This window comes from Corapipo altera, unplaced genomic scaffold (genome assembly GCF_003945725.1).
Source record: "Corapipo altera isolate COAL_440 unplaced genomic scaffold, ASM394572v1 61148, whole genome shotgun sequence".
Taxonomy (NCBI): domain Eukaryota; kingdom Metazoa; phylum Chordata; class Aves; order Passeriformes; family Pipridae; genus Corapipo; species Corapipo altera.
Genome location: NW_020884978.1, coordinates 86,550 through 100,671, shown reverse-complemented (window position 1 = coordinate 100,671; position 14,122 = coordinate 86,550). Strand labels below are relative to the sequence as shown.

General features: G+C 42.2%; 1 protein-coding gene across 1 annotated transcript in view; it reads left to right on the top strand.

Moving 5' to 3' along the window:
• Window positions 1-14,122, top strand: part of LOC113957784 (spindlin-Z-like) — a 30,917-nt gene that overhangs the window by 11,572 nt on the left and 5,223 nt on the right. The window contains exon 2 of the mRNA XM_027665557.1: window positions 3,087-3,135. Coding sequence (XP_027521358.1) covers window positions 3,087-3,135 — 49 coding nt within the window. The remainder of the gene's footprint in view (window positions 1-3,086; window positions 3,136-14,122) is intronic.

Below are 14,122 nucleotides of genomic sequence, written 5' to 3'. Positions count from 1 at the left end.
GCTCGTTTTTATCTGACAGCAAAAAAGGATAGTCTCCTCTCAAACTCTTAGTTCAGTGTTGTAAATATTTGTTAGTTTGGTATGTCATTTCATTCACGGAGATCATGTATGAACGGCCAAGAAATTTTGAACTTAAGTGAATTTGAGAGAAAAAAAGACATCTGGCTGTAGAACTTCGGTCCTATAAAAATAAGAGGTGCTTAAGGTGAACAGTTACTAAACAGGGCAAACACTCATTCTGAGTTGTGTGCATAGCTTCTCCTTTGTGTTTTTTGCAGCTTCTGTAATAGATCTTCCTTCTGCATATCTTTAGGGTTCCTTTTGTTTCGGAAGGCTAAATGTACTGTATAATAAGTCTCAGAGTCTCTGAGCAGAGGACAGAAAACAAGTTTTGTGCTGAACCATCCTGTTAGATATATGGGTGTGCTTTTTATAGCATTTTAACTACTTGAACTGATTTAGTCAAATCAACCAGTAACGGAAAACATGAACTCTGTGTGTTCGTGGTTTTTTTACTTTGTGAGAACGTGTGTTTTTTTTTAAACAAGTATGTTTTTAAAATTGTTTCCTCATATAACTAAGAGGTGGCTAATGATATGATGAGAATGCTTGTTCAGTTGTTGCAGTCAAGTCTCAAAGTCTTTTAGGTTTCTATTAATACTTTTTGAGATATCTTTAAATTTCTTGCTGATAATTCTTATAAATATATTCAAAGGGAAGTTCTATTTAATTGGTCTTTTAATACTCAAAAATTGCAAATAGTATCTTTATTATAGCTATTTGCATAGAGGGCTTAATTTTTGAAAACTTAAAATTCCAACTGTTGTTACAACTGGAGAGGCATCTTTCCAAGGATTCAGTACAAACTTGAGTGTTGGAAACAAAACATATGTAGTCTTATTTTAATTCTGCCACTTCTGTCACATGATATATGTCCTTTTGCTTCTCCATATGAAAATCCAAATATTAAAATATTTATGAAAACTTTTAAGGTTAATTGCACTTTCAGTGCTTAACTCTTGTGTGACATTATGAAAATTAATTTTCAAAAGACATATGCCAAAGCTATGCTTGGAACATGCACATAATGTTAAAGAATTTGCTTGGATCCGTAGAGAAGCCTCAATTAAGTATTTCTCTGTAGGTGTGAATTTAAACATCCATAGATGAAATTCTGAATGTTTCTACAGATATGAGGGGTTTTATTATTGATAACATGCATATGTCCAACATTCTCTGACTGGGTTCTTTTAGATATTCCATGTGTAGAGGGTTTAATGTTTTAATACCAACTTAAGTTTCTTGTAGTGGGTTGACCCTGGCTGGATGCCAGGTGCCCACCAAAGCCACTCTATAACTCCCCTCCACAACTGGACAGGGGAGAGAAAATATAGCAAAAGGCTCATGAGTTGAAATAAGGACAGGGAGAGATCACTCATCGATTACCATCAAGGGCAAAACAGACTCGACTTGGGGATATTAATTGAATTTATTACCAACGAAATCAGAACAGGATAATAAGAAGTAAAATAAATCTTAAAAACACCTTGCCTCCACCCCTCCCTCCTTCCCAGACACTACCTCCTCCCCCCCAGTGGTGCAGAGAGACAGAGAATGGGGGTTACAGTCAGTTCATCACAGGTTGTTCCTGCTGCTGCTCAGGGAGAGGAGTCCTTCCCCTGCTCCAGTGTGGGAAACAGTTCTCCACAAAGTTCTCCAGTGTGAGTCCTTCCCACAGGCTGCAGTTCTTCATGGACTGCTTCAACATGGGTCCCTTTCCACAGAGTGCAGTCCTTCAGGCACAGAGTCACAAGTCCTACCAGGAAACCTGCTCTAATGTGGACTTCTCTTTCCACGGGTCCCTGCCAGGAACCTGTTCCAGCATGGACTTCCCTCAGGGTCACAGCCTTCTTTCATTTCGGGCATCCACCTGCTCTGACTTGGGTCTCCTTCATGGACTGCAGGTGGATCTCTGCACCCCTGTTGACCTCCACGGGCTGCAGGGGGACAGCCTGCTTCACCGTGGTCTTCACCACGGGCTGCAGGGGGATCTCAGCTCTGGTGCCTGGAGCACCTCCTCCCCCTCCTCCATTGACCTCGGTGTCTGCAGAGTTCCTCTCAGAGATTCCTCTTCTCTGGCCACAATAAGCTTTTTTTTTCCATCTTAAATATGTTATCGCAAGAGGCATTACCAACATCTCTGATTGGCTTGTCCTTGGCCAGTGGTGGGTCCATCCTGGAGCTGGCTGGCATTGGTTCTGTCAGACATGGGGGAAGCGTCTAGCAGCTTCTCACAGAAACCACCCCTGTAGCCCCCCCCCACTGCCAAAACCTGGCCATGCAAACCCAATACATAAAGTTATTTGACATTACGTGGGACTTTGATTTAGCAGAATGATACAGCAATTTACTTAATCACAGTCCAAGTACAAATTGCATTTAGTAGAGTATAGCAGTTGCAATACACAATTGAATCACAATACAAATGTGATTGTCATTACTAGTCTCCATGATGCTGGGCATCCCCAGTCTTTGGGAAGAAATATGTGGGTTGAAACCAACTCAAGCCTGTTGCTCTCTTCAATGTTCTTTCTGTTAGTTGTACAGTTTTTATACTATATGTGCTATACTGAGTCTTTATACTTGATTTTGGCTCTATACTGAGTTTTTATAATCAGTTTGGCTGAGCCATGTATGCACCTACCCATTCTGGTCTCACTAACTCAGGAATATATGTATTTGATGATGGTGATTATTATTATTATCAACTCAGGGGACACAGCCATTTGATTCCCTCAACTGTTGTAGCCATTTATCTATAACAAAGACTACCCTCTGTCTCCTTTGTATTAAGTTCAGCTTTTTGTAACAGTTGTCATCAGTAACTTCCTACTTCTTCACTTAGCTTCATGGGTACATAGTCCTTGCCTGTCTCCTCAGCCTTCTTCCACTGTAGAAACTCATTGATAAATCACGATGTGTTTAATCTTTTTTACTTGAAAAAGAGAACTTTTCTATAAGATACCTTTTTAACATTGTGTATAAACACATTTTATTGTTCAATAATTCCATCATTTATATTGTAGGTCATGCAGGAGTCTCTGCAAGCATGATGAAGAAAAGAACTTCCCACAAGTAAGTTGCTAATATCTTCCTAAAGTATAGTTTTCGATAACTGGGAGTACCATTCTAGAAATGTATCTGTATTGTTTCAGTCATTTTGAAAATAATATGGAGCAGTATTCAAACAATGTATGTGTGTAGAGTCAGACTTCAATTCTTTTGGGTGGACAGTGGGAAAGTGCACCATTGGTACAGTTCTAAACATCATTTTGAATGTTACTCTGAGAGAAATTATTCTGTCAATACAATTTTGTAATTTATAATTCAGAAACAAGAGATTGCAAGCCAGAAATTGGGCATTTGTACTCTAGGATTCATTACAGCTTTAGTTTTTTAAAAGGATTTTTTACCTTTTTTAAAAAATAAACAACATACTGTAGTACAGCTGCTATTTGTGTGAAGGTTACTTGCTTATCCTATACATTCATCGCATGTATTATTCTTTCTACTACAATTTGAACTAGTAGTAGCTAAATGTTGCTATGAGTAAATGTGAGAAGATAGAGGTAGTAGCTTAGACATAATTGATCTTAGTGAACAGCTAGACGTTGCATCTGGCTGCATCTCTGGCGGGTGAACTCTAAAATAAGCTGGGGAAAGGTGAAATTTATTAAAATGCTATTAGTTATATTTTGAGTATGAAGTCTTATAGTGCTGATATACAACAGGCATCAATCCAAAGCAATTTGTCTGGCAGAAATATCTTCTGTGATTAATATTTGAATTAGTATTAACTGTTTCCCAGACACAACATCTGATGTAAAACTACTCTAATTCTTTTCACCAACTCTTCACTATTCAGTCTTGTCTATCTCCTTACAAGGCAGAGATAAACATTCATTTGTTAAGAGACAGGTAGAGTTAAAATTTAATTTCTCTTGTTCTTTTTCAACCGCTCAGAGAAAGGAGTGTATGATGGGAAGACTATCAGAGGTGGGTTGCCTTTTGTACTTGAGGGTGGCTAGATTTGTCTTTATTGTTGTTTTGATATACACTTATTTAAATACTTAAATAGGTTGTATATTTTTTAGCATAAAGGCTTTTATGGGGCATATTAAGTCATGATCCTAAGTCATGTGATTTTGAGGCATTTAACTTAAGCGCCCGAGTTTTATATTGATTTAGTCTAGTTTAATTGTTTAAGAATTGTTTAGTAAAGGTTTTATTTTGTACCAAACCAAGATGACACTGTGCTGCTCACTGAGTTCTCTGAAAATGACAGACACTAGTATAGAGTTGTTTTTATTTGATATTCATTGCTTACATTTTTGAAATTAACAGTAAGTAGTGCTGTAGACATGTTTATAGTAAACAAGTGAGATATGAATCGCTGCTTAAAAATGTATGCTGATACTACTATGAGCTGTTACAGTAGACCATGAATTAGTAATGCATACTTTGTCATTGATTTAGTTATGATGACTTTTACATTCCTCATTTAAAGAAAAAGAGGAACAAGTCTACTGGCACTTGAAGGTCATAGGGGAGATTCTAAACTAGGTTCAGAAGTTCATAGGGGAGGGAAGAGCCAACAGGATGGAACAGGACATGGTCCAGTAACTGAGGAAGGGGTAAAATGAGCTGTGTGGACTTCTTAACTAAAATGGTAGTTAACCATTGACCCTTTTGGAAGGGGGTCCCATGGTTATAGGTCAGCTGCAAAAGGGCAGTTCTTCTGAATGTTCTGTCAGTGTCAATGGGTAGTGATGATCTCTGTGAATATAAAGTTGACCCTCTTTATGTTGTATCAGTCAGTAGTCTCTTGGCTCTCATCCTTTCCACACTTGGTGCATCGTGTAAGTATAAAATATTCTAGGAGGTTTCTTATAGTTGGCAATTCAAGGACTTTGAGGTGGAGGTTTTCTCTGCCACTTAACTATCCCTGTACTTATCCCTTGTGAATTTCTGATCACACTTTAACTTGTTGTGGTGGATTATACTTGACTATGAGCCAAACTCCCACCCACCTGCTCACTCCCCTGCCTCACTGAGGCAGGGGGAGAAAATAGAATTAAAAAGTTCATGGGTCAAGATAAAGACAGGAAGATTGCTTGCCAGTTACTATCACAGGCAAAACAGGTTTGACTTGTGGAAAATTAATTTATTGCAAATTAAAATAAATTCAGGTGGTAAGAAACAGGAAGACAAACATTAAAACAACAACTTTCTTTCCCCCTTTCCCATGCTCAAATTCATCCCTTCACTCCAGACTCCTCTACCACTCACCACCCCCAGAGTGCAGGGGAAATTAGGGAAGGGAGTTTACAGTCCATACATAATGGTTGCTCTCTGCTGCTCCGTCCCTCTTGTACCTTATTTCCCCCTGCTCTGGTGTAGGTTCTCTACAGGTCACAGTTCCTGTCAGGAAAGTCTGCTTCAGCATGAGCTCTTCCAGGGGAGACAGTCCTGTCAGGAAAACTCTGCTCTGGCATGGGTTCTCTGGGGGTTCTCCATGGGCCACAGTTCCTTCAGGAAATATCTAACTGCTCCAGCATGGGTCCTTTTTTCCCCCTCCTTCTCTGTCTGTCCAGTGGTGGGTTTTTTGTTCTTTACTAAATATGTTTTCACAAAGGCACCACAAACTTTGCTGATTGTCTCAACTTTAGCCTGAAGTGGGACCATTGCCAGGCCAGCTGGAACCAGCTGTGTCTGGCACAGGGCAGCCCCTGACTTCTTTTCATAGAGACTAGCCCTGCAGGTGTTGTCACGTCTCTGTGTGTATGTTGTGTCCATTACCAGAACCTTGCCACATATGCCCAATACACTTGTAATCCTAAGAAAATTGATTCCACAACTAAATGATGGCTTTTGAAGGAGTACAGAAAGTACTTTAAAACTTCTGTCTTTAGTAATGTGCCTCATAGTCTGAATATTAAGGAAAAATAGTTTATAACAATTGTGACAGTCTGTAGTAATATCAAAATTCTAATTTGGGCCCTATTTTTAACAATTTTTCTACATGGTACCATGAAATATAGAAATTGTACTGACCATTGCTACTCTGCTTCATTTGTACTATTTTCTAAATTTCTTTGAGCTTTCCATGATCTGGTTCTCCTAATAAAACTTTTTCACGTAACAAGACTTTACTTATCAGCTTAGTGCCTTCAAGATAAATACTCAGTCACCAAGACGAGTAGCTCCGGTACCAACATGATTCATAGCACAGGGGGGTGTCCTGAACCTGGAGAGCCATGAGAGCTGCCAGAAGTCTGCAGCTTGTGCTACAGCTGCTGACAAGACCTGGGCAGGGCCAGGAGAAATGCCCAACTCCCCCACCTCCATATAAAAGAAACCCCTAGGGAGTGCTAGTGACCAGGGCAAGCCAACAGAGCATTTTGCAGGTAAGGGCATTGTATCGGGACGAAGTTGGGATGTTATTTTTTGGTCTGTGTTTGGCCCTAGCCACCTGCAAAAGTTTATGTTTTCCCCTGCCAAGTCTGCTGATAAAGCAGTGAACTTGGCCTTGGAGGGAGAACTTCTGTGTAAACTGTTTTAATTGGTCTGTTGTGATTGGTCCATTGCTCTTCAAGGGCAGTTGGAGGACAAAGTGATGAGGAAGATGATGAAGGCCTCCCCCAGACTCAATTGGAAAAACCCCCCCCCCCAATTCACTGTGCCTGCGTCAGGGGATTTCCAAGGTGCTCACGCATGCGCAGGAGGGGTGCACTTACATAACAGAAGGGGTGGGATTGAGAGCCCCTGACGGGGCGGTACTGGCCACACCTCCCCGGGGCAGGTGCTCTCAATAAACTTTATAAAGGCAGACTCGTGTCCGGTTAGGGGTGGTTGGCTCTTCACGATGGATCAAGATGCTTTTAGCGGGGACGCCTGCTGGACGTGGGAGCCTCCCACCCCTCCGGAACACGCAGCTGCCGTAGAGAGACTTCATTACTGGTTAGGATGGGTAAGATTATCTTATAGGTGACACCTGGGTGAGTATGAGGTGTCGAACCTCCTTCCTAGGGTCTTTTGTGCACTTTTTCCTCCGCCCTAATTCTTTTCCCTCAGGCGCCTGTTTTTTTCCCCTTTTTTCCCTGTTTGCCACCTTTTTTTTCTAATAAATAGCTATTTTTTGCCAACTAGCAACGGTGTTTGGTTTATTCACATTCCAGAATCCCTCGAACCTGTTTTTCCCCTGATTTTTCCACCTTTCCCTGTTACAGGCATGCAGGAAGGGTACTGTAGCTCTTCCAACTTTACCAGGGAGCAATGGTATCCACCTGGCAGAAGTCTACGAACACTCTAAACTCTGCACCCAATATGATTGATGCAGCTTCCCAGGCAGAGCTCCAGTGGGAACATGCTGCTACCCAGGTGTTAGGCTGCAGGGCATGCCCTACTCTTATACCAGTACCAGACAGCAGCAGTGAGCACACCTGGGGGAGGTGCACCCAGGTAGAGGAAAACCTCTACTTAGTGACAGAGCTCCAGGATGTGGTGAGTAGGTTGTTAAGGAATAACAATGAACATGAGAGAGAGAGACTACTGGAATGTACCCTACCTTCCCTGGGGCGGAGCTGTCAGGCAGACAGGACATATGATATAGAAGATTCCCTATCCTGTCTCTGCTTGGCAGAACTCAGTGACTTAAGGGATAGGGGACAATGGTGACAAATTCCTGCCTAGTGTAGCAGAAGTAAGGAGGGGAGTTAGCAGAACTGCCACCTTGGACTTGCGGAGGGCACACTTTGGTCTATTTAGGGGCCTGGTTGAAAGAGTCTCTTGGGAGGCAGTCCTGAAGGACAAAGGAGTCCAGGAAGGCTGAAGGAAATCTTAAAGACCCAGGCCATCCCAATACGCTGAAAGACAAGCTGACAGGGAAGAAGACCAGCCTGGCTGAACAGAGAGCTTTGGCTGGAACTCAGGGAAAAAAGGAGAGTTTATGACCTCTGGAAGAAGGGGCAGGCAACTCAGGAGGACTACAAGGATGTTGGGAGGTTGTGCAGGGAGAAAATTAGTAGGACCAAAGCCCAACTAGAACTTAATCTGACTACTTGTCTAAATTTTGATTTGGCTCCCCACCAAGTCCCCAAGACCCAGCACAAAATCTCCGGCAAAGAGCAAAGGAAAAAAACTATGAAAAGATCCAGACTAGCCGAACTATATTAAAATATATGTATTTACATATAGTACAGTTATATACAGTTGAAATACTATATATAATCCCAAAAGGGAAAGGGAAAGGGAAGGGGAAAAAAAAGGACAAAAAAGGACAAAACCAAAATGTATATGCACAATCAAAAAAACCTCACAGTCTGGCAAACTAAAGAATTAGCAAAAGAATATCTTACTACTTTCCTTGGGATAGCACAAGCCCCCAAATGCCACCGCCACGCTACCATACCCCGGATCGGCAGAAACAACAGACCCCGTAGGCCCGACCAGGCCTCAGCTCCCCCACAGGAGTGAGACCGACCTGCGGGAGTCTGCTGTCTCCAAACCTCGCCGGAATGGAAGAGAGGGAGAGGCTTCTGTCTCCGTCTATTTATATGTTGGATTACATAAAGGAATAGGATGGAATACTTCCTTCCTTCCTTCCTGGGAAGACCTAAACTCAAAACCATTACACTACTGCTGTAATAGACAATAAAAACTGTTTCTATAAATGCATCAACAACAAAAGGAGGGCTAAAGAGAATCTCCATCCTTTATTGGATGTGGAGGGCAACATAATGACAAGGGATGAAGAAAAGGCTGAGGTACTGAATGTCTTCTTTGCCTCAGTCTTTACTAGCAAGAGCAGCTGTTCTCAGAGTACCAAACCCACTGACCTGGAAGACAGAGATGGACAGCAGAATGAGGCCTCCATAATCAAAGGGGAAATGGTCAGTGACCTGCTACACCTCTTAGACATGCACTAGTCTATGGGGTAGGATGGGATCCATCCAAGGGTAGTGAGGGAACTGGCGGAAGTGCTAGTTAAGCCACTTTCAATCATTTATCAACAGTCCTGACTAATTGGGGAGGTCCCAGTTGATTGGAGGTTAGCAAATATAATGCCCATCTACAAGAAATACCGGAAGGAGGATTCAGGGAACTATACAGGCCTGTCAGCATGACCTTGGTGCCAGTGAATGTTATGGAAGAGATTGAGTGCCATCATGCAACATGTACAGGACAACCCATTCATCAGGTCCAGTCAGCATGGGTTTAGGAAAGGCAGGTCCTACTTGACTGTCCTTATCTCCTTCTATGTCAAGGTGACCCGCTTAGTGGACAAGGGAAAGGCTGTGGATGTTGTCTACCTGAATTTCAGTAAAGTCTTTGACACTGTTTCCCACAGCATTCTCCTGGAGAAACTGGTTTCCCATGGCTTAGACAGGTCTACTCTTCACTGGGTAGAAAACCGGCTGAATGAATGGGCCCAAAGAGTGGTGATGAATGGCATTAAATCCAGTTGGCTACTGGTCACAAGTGGAGTTCCCCAGGGGCCAGTCCTGTTTAATACCTTTATCAATGATCTGGATGAGGGGATCAAGTGCACCCTCACCAAGTTCACAGATGACACCAAGTTGGATAGGAGTGTTGATCTGCTGGAAGGTAGGAAGGATCTGGACAGACTGGATCGATGGGCCAAGGCCAATTGCTTGAGGTTCAACAAGGCCAAGTGCTGGGTCTTGCACTTGGGTCACAACAACCCTATGCCAGGCTGCAGGTCTGGGGAAGAATGGCTGGAAAGCTGCCCAGCAGAAAAGGATGTGGGGGTATTGTTTGACAGCTGGCTGAACATGAGCCAGCGGTGTGCCCAGGTGGCCAAGAAGGCCAACAACATCCTGGCTTGTATCAACAACAGTGTGGCCAGCAGGACCAGGGAAGTGATTGTCCCCCTGTACTCAACCCTGGTGAGACTGCACCTCAAGTACTGTGTCCAGTTCTGGGCCTCTCACTACAAGAAAGACATTGAGGTGCTGGAGTGAGTCCAGAGAAGGGCAACGAAGCAGGTGAAGTGTCTGGAGCACAAGTCTTATGAGGAGTGGCTGAGGGAGCTGAGGTTGTTTATTCTGGAGAAAAGGAGGCTCAGAGGGACTTTATAGCTCTCTATAGCTACCTGAAAGGAGGTTGTAGTGATGTGGTTGTTGGTCTTTTCTGCAAAATAACAAGTGATAGTTGAACCAGGGAAGGTTTCGATTGGATATTAGGAAAAATTTCATTAAAAGGTTTGTCAAACATTGGAGTCACCATCCCTGGAGGTATTGAAAAGACATGTAGATGTATTGCTTAGGGACATGGTTTAGTGGTGGACTTGGCAGTGTTAGGTTTACAGGTGAACTCAATGATCTTAAAGGTCTTTTCCAACCTAAATGATTCTATCATTTCTTTGAAATAAAAGGATCTGAAATTGAAGGGCCTTTTACAATGAGTTCATAACTGAAGCATCAGGAATTGTTTTCAGGACTTGGTGTTACCTGCTTTTCCTGGCTCTGTGTGTTTTATATATGTATGGCAATTTAAATGCTGAATGTCTAGGGGTTTGAAATGTTATCCCAGTTTTTAAGAAAAAAATTTTGTGAAATTTTAAGGGTTATTTTAATACAACAGAAGGGAAACATTTTTGATTTTCTCATTATACCATCTGAAAATTTACATACTTATGTATTCCTCTGCTTATCACAGAAACAACATACAATTGGTATAAAAAGAGGTTTGAGAAAGTTAACTATTTTTGCCTAAAATGGAAGAAGAGAACTTTCTGGACAATATTAATATAGATAAAGTAGAGAGCAGTCTTTAATTAAAGCACTTAAAGGTACACTATATACAGAAGTACACTATAGTGTACAATACAGTATTGGGCTTTTACAATTTTATAACTGTAATTAATTATCATATCTAATGGATATATCCAACCCGAAAATTGTCCACCCCTCAGAACCTCCCTCAGGTCCGCCCCAGAATTGAATCGGAGGTCTCAGGACCCCTTTTTTCGTCATCATCACTATCCTTAGGTCACATCCCTTCTTTGGAGCTTCTCCAAGGTCTCCGGGCTTTCTAGGTTGCTTTGTCTACAATGATATCTTTCTAGGTACATGTCCCAAACAAGATGTACTTGCTAAGGTCTTTTCCTTGAAGAGAACATTAAACAAAACTGGAAGAATTTCAGGAATTTGATATGAAGCGTGAGAAAGGATTTTTAGTTAACTGCTATTCTCAAGTGTTAGAAACTATACAGCTATATTAAAAATCTATATGCTACAAATCTTAAGAATCCTAAGGCATCACTATTATCTTATATGGAAGTATACTGATTGTGGTTATTACACACCCATTTTTTTTATATTATCACACTCATTTTTAAAAAGGGTAGTAAGGAGTTCCCTGGGAACTACTGACCAGTCAGTCTTACCTCCATGCCTGGTAAGATCATGGAACTGATCTGCCTGGAAGACATGTGGAAGCATATGGAAAACAGGGAGATGATTAGAGATGGCCAACATGGCTTCAGCAAGGGCAAGTTGTGCCTGACTAATCTAGTGCCCTTCTATGATAGAGTGACTGCATCAGTGGACAAGGGAAGAGCAACTGATGTTATCTATGTAGACTTCTGTAAGGCCTTTGATACAGTCCCCCACTACATTCTTACCTCGAAATTGGAGAGAGATGGATTTGATAGATGGACTGTTAGATGGATGAGGAATTGACTAATGGCTGCATTCCAAATCAACGGCTCAATGTTCAAGTAATGAGTGGTGTCCCTCAAGGGTCCGTACTGGGACCAGTAATCTTCAGTATCTTCATCGACGACATAGTGCTGAAATCTCAGGCAGTTTACCAAGACCAAGTGCAAGGTGCTGCACCTGGGTCAGAGCAACCCCCGGTATCAATCCAGGCTGGGGGATGACCAGATCCAGAGCAACTTTGCCAAGAAGGACTTGGGGGTGCTGATGGATGAGAGGCTGGACGTGACCTGGCAATGTTTACTTGCAACCCAGAAAGCCAACCGTGTCCTGGGTTGCATCAAAAGCAGTGCGGCCAGCAGGTCAAGGGAGATGATTCTGCCCCTCCACTCTGCTCTTGTGAGACCCCACCTCAAGTACTGTGTCCAGTTCAGGGGTCCCCAGCACAGGGAGGACATTGACCTGTTGGAGCAAGTCCAGAGGAGGCCTCCAAGATGATTAGAGGGATGGAGCACCTCTCCTGAGGAAAGGCTGAGAGAATTGGGATTGTTTGACCTGGAAAAGAGAAGGCTTTGGGGTCGCTTAATTGCGACCTTCCAGTACCTGAAGGAAATGTACAGGAAAGATGGGGCAAGACTATTTACAAGAGAATGTAGTGACAGGACAAGGGGGAATGGGTTAAATTGAAAGAGTGTAAGTTTAGATTAGATATTAGGAAAAAATTCTTTACTGTAAAGGGTGGTGAGGCACTGGAACAGGTTGCCCAGGGAAGTTGTGGATACCCCATCCCTGGAGATGTTCAAGACCAGGTTGGATGGGGCTCTGAACAACATGATCTAGTTGAAGATGTTCCTTCCCACGGCAGGGGTGTTGAAACTAGATGATCTTCAAGGTCCCTTCCAACCCAAACCATTCTATGATTCTATGATTCTATGACTGGCAGTGGGATTGAGTGCACCCACGGCAAGTTTGCAGATGATACCAATCTGAGTGGTGCAGTTGATTCACTGGAGGGAAGGGATGCCATCCAGAGGGACCTTGACAGGCTCAGTACATGAGAGCCTCATGAAGTTCAACAAGACCAATACAAGGTCCTGCATCTGGGTCAGGGCAATCCCCAGTATGAATACAAACTATAGGATGAATGGATTGAATGCAACCCTGCAGAGAAGGACCTGGTACTGGTGGATGAAAAATTGATCTTGAGACAGCAGCATGTACTTTCAGCCCAGAAAGCCAATTGTATCCTGGACTGAATCAAAAAAACATCACCAGCAGGTCAAGGGAGGTGATTCTCCCTCTCTACTCTACTCTGATGAGACCCCCACCTGGAGTACTGTGTGTAGTTCTGGGACCCCCAGTACAAGAAAGACATGGACCTGTTGGAGTGGGTCCAGAGGACAACCATAAAAACAATCAGAGGACTGGAACACCTCTCCTATGAAGAAAGGCTGAGAGAGTTGGGGTTATTCAGCCTGGAGAAGTCTCTGGAGACCTTATTGCGACTTTTCAATATATAAAAGGCACTTTTATGAAAAGACGAAGAGAGACTTTTTACCAGGGTCTGTATTGACAGGACAAGGGGCAATGGTTTTAAACTGAAAGAGGGTAGGTTTAGATTGGACATAAGGAAGAAATTTCCTATGATGAGGGTTGCGAGGCACTGGAACAGGTTGCCCAGAGAAGCTGTGGATTCCCCATCATTGGAAAGTATTCATGGTCAGTTTGGATGGGACTTGGAGCAACCCGATTTAATGAATCTAGGTGATCTTTAAAGGCTGATCATTCTATGATTCTGTTATTTGTAGTCAGTTAGAAACCTGTTTTCTTTCTTATGACATGTTCAGTTGCAAGCAAAAATAGTTTATCTTTGGCAATTTATTTGTTTGAAAATCATATTTCCTGCTATAACAAATAGCAGTCCAAATGAGAATGAGTGGCTGTCCAGTAGTACCAGACTTCAGACAAAGGAAAACTTGAACTGCAAGTATACCTGGCTGCTGCTCGATTTGTAATTGCATTTGACACTTTTTGCTCTCTCCAAGGTGTTTTAAAAGGTAGTTTCCAAATTAAACTGTATTATGTAGCTTTTTTCATCGTATTTTTTAAGCGACTGAAACTTTTCACTTAATTGTGCAAATTTAAAATGGTATGATTATGATTTATAGGCAGAAAGTGAAATTAACTGTGTGGTTAAACATGAGCAGTATTATTTTACCTTTTCCCACTTCAACTTTTTAGCTTCAGTAGCAGTTAGTTTTATTCTCTGAGGACACCTTAAAATGGAATTGCGATTCATTGAAGCTGAATACATTAATTGCATGCAAAACAATGTCCTTTACATAGTGCCTAAGAACCAGATCTCATTTATTCAGAATAAA